Source organism: Miniopterus natalensis, chromosome 4, assembly GCF_054644295.1.
Source record: "Miniopterus natalensis isolate mMinNat1 chromosome 4, mMinNat1.hap1, whole genome shotgun sequence".
Classification (NCBI taxonomy): domain Eukaryota; kingdom Metazoa; phylum Chordata; class Mammalia; order Chiroptera; family Miniopteridae; genus Miniopterus; species Miniopterus natalensis.
The window spans coordinates 46,767,673-46,777,194 of record NC_142084.1 but is presented as its reverse complement, the minus strand read 5'-3'; the positions used below and the strand labels follow the sequence as shown (position 1 = coordinate 46,777,194).

The window sequence follows — 9,522 nt, the reverse complement described above, 5'->3', positions numbered from 1 at the left end:
GCCATTCAGTGAGAATGAAACGACCAGTTTAAAGCCAACGACAGCTTGATCTTTGAGAGAAACGCCCCAAGCTGTGCTCGAGTTCCCTTCCCGAGCTTTCCCCTCTGCTAAGGGTCATTGAGCATGCGCGTATCCATTACCGGCCCACTTCCGGAGGAACCGCCAATCACCGCACAGGAGAAGTATGCGCCTTGGACAAGAGCACGCCCGCCCGGGCTTTCGGGCTCTCAGTCCCCTTTGGAACTAGGCTCTGAGGTTCCAGCGCAGTCTCGGTCCTGAGCCGTCGGTTCCAGGTAAGCCGGGAGGCTGCAGAGCCGGGCCAGGCAGGGCTGCTGTAAGGCTTAGCGGAGCACCTCGTGGACGCTTCCTGAGTGTCCACCGTGCGGCTTGTTCACGAGTGGGTCTCCCCAGTCTGGCTAAGATCTTGTGAAATCTACAACTTACTGGTCCCAGACCTGTGGAATCACAATGAGGGTAGTGGGCCTTAATTTGAGAATTGCCATGTTACTGTCTGTTTGGTGGAGGAAAGCAGGGGAGGAAAGAGGAGAGGTGGGAGGTTAAGGGAGTGGAGTGGTAGCCACTATCTTAGAACCCAAGGCCCTACATTGCCCACACCTCCTGGCCAGGGGGGAGGAGAGAGAGACATCAATGATGAGAGAGTCATTGACCGGTTGCCTCCCACACGCCCCCGACTGGGGAATCCGGCCCCCATGTTCCCTGGCCGGGAATCAACCGTGGTCTCCTGGATCCTAGGTCCATGCTCAACCCCTGACCCACGCCCGGCCGGGCACCTCCTGCCAATTTAAACATCCCTTAATCCTCATAAAGATTACAGTTAAGAATTATCAATACAAATTCACAGATGAGCTGAGAATTACAGTTAGGAGTTATCATTACATGATAATTTCATGTTACTATACTGAATAGGTAGTTGTAACACAGTGGCATTTGTGTAATGCCCTTGCGCTATGGCTGTAGGAAATTTTCAGCTCCATTATAATCTTATGGGACCACCATAATACAGTGGGGCAAAAGTAGGTTTGCAGTTGTTCTTATGGAAAATAATACTATAAATAATACAAAGAGAAACTGTTTTACAGTGTATTCACAACTGTAAATTTACTTTTGCCATACCCTATATTTGCAGATTACAGTTAAGAATTATCATTACAAATTCACAGAGGTTTAGGCTCGGGCAGGTTAAGAATCATCCAGTATGAAATGGTTGAAACAGGGCTAGGAATCTACCACAGGTTTTTTAAGTTTTAAGCAGTGGTTCACAAAGGAAGGTTTCCGGGCCAGCATCATCACCTGGGAACTTAGAAATACTACACATCAGCTGAATCAAACTCGAGATGTGGACCAGCAATCTTTTTAACAAGACCTACAGGTAATATGCAAGCTAAGGTTTGAGAACGACTTTCTGAAAGAACCAGTGGAATGTTTTAAGCTGAAAAGGATTATATTTGTATTTAAAAAGATCAGTTTAGCCACGGAGTTAGACAATTGAATGGAGGCACCATTGTGTTTTAGGGTAGAAAAGGGGCTCCTACTGTAATTCTGGGTAGCTTAAACTAGAATGGTAGTTCTAGTGCCTATGAAACTAGTTGTGTTCATTTCATTACGTTTTCTTAATGGCCTGATTCTGAAAAGTAGGGAAGACTGATTTGTATATGTGCTTGCACAATGATACCTGGAGTGAATATCTTCTATGTTCCTTGTACAGTACCAGAATCCTTGTTTTTCTTTTTTGGTACATACTTTGTTAACAGTTATATATTTTTTTCTTTGATTTTAGATTTCCCATTATGCTATGCAGTTTACTAGCTGCATGATATTGGCCAAGTTTCATAAAACATCAAAAGACATTGAGGGGACAGTCAGTTATGGGAGAGTACAGTAAAAGAATGGGAAAAGCACCAGAAATGAGGGTAAGATTATTGTGCAGATTTAAGTCATTGCTAGGAGATCCTAGAGATAAGTCTTCAGCCCCTTCCTGGCCTAACCCAGGGAGACACACCTACAAATGAAGTTTCCCTTACAAATGTAAATGTCTTTTACAAGGGTAACTTATTTGGTTTCTGAGCGTCTCCCAACTGTGCTCTTTCTTAAAATTAATTAGCCTATAATAATCCTTATGCCAAAGAGGCATATTTTGGGGTGACAAATTCTGTTCCCCTACGGCTCCTAGGCTGTCAGCCTGTACATCATGTTACTATACTGAATACTGTAGGCAGTTGTAACACAATGGTATTTGTGTAATGCCTTGCCCTATGGCTACAGGAAATTTTCAGCTCTATTATAATCTTATGGGACCACCATAATACAGAGTGGAGCAAAAGTAAGTTTGCGGTTCTTATGGAAACCACTACTATAAATAATGATACAAAGAGAAACTGTTTTACAGTGTATTCACAACTGTAAATTTACTTTTGCCATACCCTATATTTGCGGTCCCTCATTGATCAAAATGTAATGTGGGGCAAGACTGTATTCCGCAAGGATTGAAAGTCACCCAAGCCTTAGTAGCCCACATAATGTGGGCAGGTAGAGTGGCTTGGAAGAGACTCATGCTTTATTTGATGTAGTTCTGTGTTGGAATTTATTAAAAATTGAGTGTATTTTAACATAAAATTAAATGTGTATTTTAAAATTCTGAAACTTGTCTCCTCATCTCCAAAACTAGTGTAGGGAAATTTCCTGCATCATACTATTACAGTGAGCCTGGTGGAAGTTAATGCATTTACTAGTCACTGAGGATTTAGCAACTATACTAGACATAGTGGTTTTAGGTTAAATATCAGTGCTTTTTATATGTAAGTAAATAAATGTATATGTAATATACAATGTAATAAAGTATAACATTTTATGGTACAGTGTATGGATTTTGCTAGATTTCATAGAGCTTTTGAGATTTTATTAGATAGTCTTACAATACTTTTTTTAAAATATGTTTTTATGGATTTCAGAGAGAGGAAAGGAGAGGGAGAGAGAGACAGAAACATCAGTGATGAGAGAGAGTCATTGATTGGCTGCTTCCTGCACACCCCATACTGGGGATGGAGCCTGCAACCTGGGCATGTGCCCTGACCCAAATTGAACCGAGATCTTCTGGATCATAGGTCAATGCTCAACCACTAAGCCACGCCAGCCAGGATTACAATACTTTTTATTGTGCATGTCTTAAATGCCAGCCCTGTGACATGTGCCTTACATTATTTTCTTATTTAATCATCACAGTGATAGTTATTATGTCTCACTTTGTGTAAAACTGAAGCTCAGAAAAGTTAATTTGACCAAGATAAGTGATCGAGTTGGATGAGAACTCAGTTCTGTCTGATATTGCTACCTCTCAATTTGTGTTATATCTGTTTCACTGTTATAACCCTGGAGTCAATAAACCCTTGTTATTACCCTTAAAAATTTTTTGGAATACGTTATCAAATATGAATAAACATGAACATATCAATACAAAAATTATATGGTGCTTTGAAATAGATGTTGAGGGATGATAGGATGCTGTGGGAGTGAGGAAGATTAGTGACAGAGTATCGTGCCAGGTTATACCAATTAATGTAATATTGTTTCAGTGTATTCAAATTATTGTAGACTCTTTTTACAGCTCTAATTGATTTTAGCTCCTAACTCATAAGGTTGTTCTAAGAGCTTAATTGAATTAGTGACTGTATAAAAGATCTACCCTTAGTGCCTGACACATAAGAAACCATCCTAGAGAGCATTTCTCTTGGTCTGAGACTCCCAAAGGAGCAAAAGTTAGTCCCAAGAAAGAAGTGAGGAAAGGATAAGCAGTGTGGTTTGTGAAAAGGAAGAACAGCGTGACACAGAATGGAAATAAGGTGGACAGAAAATAAACAGTTTCTAAAAAAATAAAAATAAATAAAGGATAAGTACTTCGAGTGGGCCATAGCCAGGTGAAGATAACAATGTAGGAAGGACTGAATGGTAAGCTGGGGATGGAGCACTTTGTCCTGACTTAAGTAATTGACAGGTTTAAATAAGAGGAAAGATTTAATCAGTTTAGAAAGTGAAGGCTTGAAGGATAAGTTAAATTATATCAAGAAGCAATAGGCAAATGTAAAACTTGAGTAGTTTATAAAAATATATACTATATAAAAAACTTGAGATAGTCTATAGAACAAAGGTGGAGGCAGGGAACACTTCTACACTGAACGATATTAAGAGCACTAATCAAATGCAATGTGTGGGCTATATTTGGATCCATATTCAAATAAATCTAAAATAGCTCCTCTTGGCCAAGAACAGTAGGCATATATTAGCTGCCATTTATATGATATACTTATTTTTTAAAGTCCTAATCTCCATTTTCTAGGTCAAAGAAATGGCATTTTAAAAAAATAGATGCATTTTCTTAAACATACTCACTCAGTAAAAACCAGGAGTAAAACCTACTATCCTTTTACTATAACCCATATGTTGCAAAACACTGCCTCCTATATAGCATGTTGTTATCGTAACTTTTATCAGTGGAGACCTTATAGAACTATTGCATTTTTCCTATTCTGCTGGTAGGAAGAGAAAGTCTGGGTAGTAAAAGAACTTGCCTGGTCACCAAAACAAAGCCAACTTCTTTTTTTTCTTTTTAAATATATCTTTATTGATTTCAGAGAGAGGAAAGGAGAGGGAGAGAGAGAGAGAGAAACATCATTGATGAGAGAGTCATTGATCAGCTGCAGCCTGCAACCCAGGCATGTGCCCTGACCGGGAACCGAACCCTGATCACCCGGATCCTAGGTCGATGCTCAACCGCTGAGCCACGCCCAGCCAGGCAACAAAGCCAATTTCAAAAGTCAAAGCCATGCCCATACTATTGGGTTATGAGGAAAGGGAGAAGAAAAGCAAAAGTCGAGAAAGTGTTGGTGTAGGGAGAAGGGAAAGAGTACTGTATTAATGGTTAGGTGGCTCACAAGCTTGGAGGCATCTGGTTGGTTGAAAAAGGGGTGTGGGTGGGTATCTTGAAAACAAGCCAGGACATTTTCTTTCTCCCTAACTTTTTATATTGAAATTTTTAATCCTACAGAAAAGTTGAATGAATTTCATAAACATAGATATACCTGTGTTTACTTTTAGGCTAGTTAACCTTTTGCTATATAGTTGCTTTTTCTCTATTTCCAGAGGTAGGGAACGTCTGGCCAGTGTATGCCAAGGCAACCACAGGCGGGACTTAAAATTCAGTTAAATGTTTGACCAAGTACAGCAGGCTAATTTTTAAGTTGATAATTTCATATGGCCTCAAATGATGTTATAAATATCCAAATGGCCCTGAACAGAAAAAGGTTCCCCACCTCTGATTTATACAGTAAGACCTCACTTAACGTTGTTGATAGGTTCTGCGACTTGAAGCAAAATGTTGTATAACAAAAACAGTTTTTCCGTGGGCTAATTGATATAAACAAGAGTTAAGTTCCTGTGGCATCTCATCAACATTATAACAATACAACATTGAACAAAACGATGTTATTCAAGGACCTTCTGTATATACATTTTTAAATTATTGAACCTTCTGAAAGTAAGTTTCAGCCACCAAGATGGTTCCCCCACTATGTTTCAGTATATATTTCTTAAGAACAAGGACACTTTACTTCTTACCTATAAGTTAATGTGATAAATGAAACTCAATTTAATACTGATACAATATATATATGTACTAAAATTCTCACATTTGTCCCAAAAATGTACTTTTAGTTGTTTAACTTTTAAGATCCCAGATTCAATCAGGGATCGCACATTTGATTTGTCATAGTTCTATAGCCTGAAATCTAGAATGTTTTGGTTTTGGTGGTTTTTTAATCCTCACCAGAGGATATTTTTTCCATTGCTTTTTCAGAGATAGAGTGAAAGGGGGAGAGAGAGAGAAAGATCAATGTGAGAGAAACACATCAATTGATTGCCTCCCACAATCACCTCGACCAGGGCCAGGGATGGAGCCTGCAACTGAGGTACGTGTGCCCTGGGCAGGAATCAAATCCAGGACCCTTCAGTCCCCGGGCCAACACTAACCACTGAGCCAAACAGGTTAAGGTTAGAATGTTTTTTTATTAGATTGAAATGGAATATTTTAGGCAAGAATATTTTATAGGCAATGTTATGTGCTTATTATTGCATCATATCAGGAAGCAAATAAGGTCAGGTTGCTCCATATTTAAAGAGATGTGTGAGTTGAATCTCTACAACTATGAATTCCTGTTTTTCCAAGAACTTCCACCCAATGATTTTAGTATTCATTGAGGATTCTTGTGGAATGCTTTATTGCATTGGTGATTATGGGATAATATTTTAAATTTAATGTCTTTTCTCATCCATAGGAAGGATTCCTTTTCTTGGACCCAAGGCTACTTTCTTGAACAAGAAAGCCGTTATTAAGCTTGATTTCACATCATTGAGTGGGAAGAGCAGCAGTCCAACTAATATGTTCTAATACACAATAGACTGCACCGGTGATATATATTTGGCAACAGCTAAGGGACAGAGGGAAGCAAGTTAGTAGAAGCTGCCATCCACATGCCAAGCCAGTGAAACAAAGCTGGTCAGTTCGTGAGGTCTGGGTGGGATATCCACTGCTTATTGTGTCTAGAGCCAGGTCTTACTAAAGGACACATTACCTTATCTTCCATCACCTTTGTTCAGAGCTCAATGGAGTTTGTAACAGCCCTGGCAGACTTTCAAGCAGGGGCTAGCTGTCCCATCTGTTCGGACTACTTGAAAGACCCAGTGACCATTGACTGTGGGCATAACTTCTGTCGCTCTTGCATCAGTATGTCCTGGAAGGATCTAACTGATATTTTCCCCTGCCCTTTTTGCCGATTTTGCTGTTTAGAAAGGAAATTTGCAAGCAACCTTCAGCTGGGCAATCTGACTGAAATTGCTAAGCTACTCAAAATAAGAAGAAGCAAGAGGAAGAGACAAGAAGAGAAGTTTTCATGTGAAAAGCACAATCAGGTTTTGACTTTTTTCTGTCAGAATGACTTTGAGGTTTTATGTTCACAGTGCATTTTCTCCGGGGATCACCGGAACCATTGTGTTTGGCCCATAGAGAGAGCTGCCCCCTATCATCGGGAAAGATTGGAGTACTGCATTGAACCATGGAAGGAGAGAGTGGAACAAGTTGAAAAAGTTATAACTATGCAAACCAGAAAATCATTGGAACTGAAGAAGAAGGTAGAATATAGACGAGAAGAAATAAAGTCTGAATTTGAGCAACTTATGCTGTTTCTCCAAAATGAGCGAGAGACTGTTCTTCAGCAATTACAAGATGAAGAAATGGATATTTTAACAAAACTAAATGAAAACCTAAATAATTTTTCCGGTCATGTTTCCACATTAAAATATCTATTAAAGGAGATAGAGAGCAAATATGTGAAGTCAGAACTGGAATTCCTGACAGATATTGGAAGTATCTACCATAGATGTAAGTCCTTAAAGGCCCCTGAACCTTTTTCATTCCAGTTAAAGGAATATGGCTACCATCTTCCTCCACAATATTCTGGCCTAAACAAAATTATCAAGCGATTTCAAGTTGATGTATTTCTAGATCCTGAAACAGCACATAGTAAACTTACTGTTTCAGATGACAGAAAAACTGTGCACTATGGACCTAGAAGGCAAAACTTACGTCGAAACCCAAGGAGATTTTATCTCGGCCCAGCTATTCTGGGTTCTGAGGGATATAATTCTGGCAGACAGTATTGGGAGGTAGAAGTGAAAGACAAATTTGAATGGGTCTTGGGTGTTTGTAAAGACTCTATTCCCAGAAGAAGAAAGAGGCAGGATCCATTGATTTTATTACAGGATGGATTGTGGTGTATCAAGCGCTTTGGTCAGAGTTATGTTGCATTGGGTTCTAAAAAAATTTATCTTGTGCCAAAAGTAATACCCAGTAAGATCGGCATTTTTTTAGACTGTGACTTGGGTCAGGTTTCCTTTTACAATTTGAATGACAGATCTCTTCTCTATATTTTTGATGATTATTTTACAGGAGCACTTTGGCCTTATTTTAACACTGGAACTGACTCAAAACCCCTTAAGATCTGTACAGTAACAGATTCTGAATAATAAACTTGTTTCTTCTTTTAAGTCTGCAGGCAAAACTAAGCTAGTGAATCTAAGTCTCAACAGTTCCCTGTATTTTTTCCTTTAGACAACCAGAATGGCTTTTATCTGTTTCATCAACTTCTAAAGAATTTTAACCATAAAATGCCTAGTTTACAGATAACTTACAGGATCCAATTGGAAAGTGGTTTAGAAGAACTTATATATTGTGTTGAATCTTTAAATCAATTTGGGAAGAACTGGCATCTTGACAATATTAAGGCTTCCAATCCATGAACTCTTTTATTTGGGTCTTTAACTTTCTTCTACAATATTTTGTAGTTTTGAGTATACATGACTTCAGCATTTTTTGGCAGATTTGTCCTTAAGTAGAATCCATTTGATTTTCTGTAGAGAGGCTTGTGCCATTTGTAAGTAACGACAATTTTACTTTTTCATTTACAATCTAGGTCCTTTTTCTTTTCCTGCTTATTTGCACTGACTAGGACCACCAGCACAGTGTTGATTCTTATTTTAATTGGTTTTGCCCCTCATTTTACTGCTCACATTTACTCAATTTCTATACTTTTTTTTCTGTTGTTACTTTTATTACCTAACTTTGATAGCTCCAGTCTTCACATAAAGTAATTTCTTGTTTTCATTCTACTTCTGATGGATATTCAGTTTGAAACTTTGAAAAATGGCTGCTATGAAAATAATACATCTGGTTGTTTTGGGGGTTTTTTTGCAAAGTGAATTGCTGGACCGTCATCTTTATTGGATAATGCAATTTTTTTCCCCAAAGTGTTGTGCCAGTTCACACCCCTACCCACAGGGTATAGATGTTCTTGTTGCTCTGCACTAACAGAACTTGATTTTTTAAAAGTCTTTACTAATTTGCAAGAGGTTAATGTTGTTTCTGGTTTTAATTCCATGATTTCTAATAGAGTATATTTTCATCAGTTTAACAATCATTCCTGTTTCCTTTCTATATAATACCTGTTCTTACTTTTTCCCTTGTTTTTCTATTAGTCTGTTTGTCTCATTGATAAGAACTCTTTGCTGGTCTCTTTTCCAAGTGTTTTTCTTACGGTGTCTTGTATAGAAAAGTTCTTAAGTTTGATGTCATTGATTTTTTAAATTTTATTTTAGAGAGAGAGGGAGAGAAACATCGATTGATTGCCTCCTGTACGCACCCTGACCAGGAATGGAACCCATGACCGTTTGGTGTACAGGACAGTGCTGCAACCAGCTGAGCCACACTGGCCAGGGTGATGTAGTTGATTTTATCGGTCTTTCAAGGTTTGGATTCTTGTTTAAGAAATCCTACCCGCCCAGCCGGGCATGGCTCAGAAGCTGAGCATCGACCTAGGATCCAGGCGATCGGGGTTGGATTCCCAGTCAGGACACATGCCCGGATTGCAGGCTCGATCAATGACTCTCTCATCATTGATG

General features: G+C 38.9%; 1 protein-coding gene across 1 annotated transcript; it reads left to right on the top strand.

The window, feature by feature from the left end:
* Nucleotides 1-6,672: 6,672 nt before the first annotated feature.
* LOC107525614 (tripartite motif-containing protein 60-like) lies at nt 6,673-8,116 on the top strand. Its single transcript, XM_016197809.2, has one exon. It carries the CDS (start codon nt 6,673-6,675, stop codon nt 8,089-8,091), a length of 1,419 nt encoding a protein of 472 aa, XP_016053295.1. The 3' UTR covers nt 8,092-8,116.
* The last annotated feature ends 1,406 nt before the right edge of the window (nt 8,117-9,522 follow it).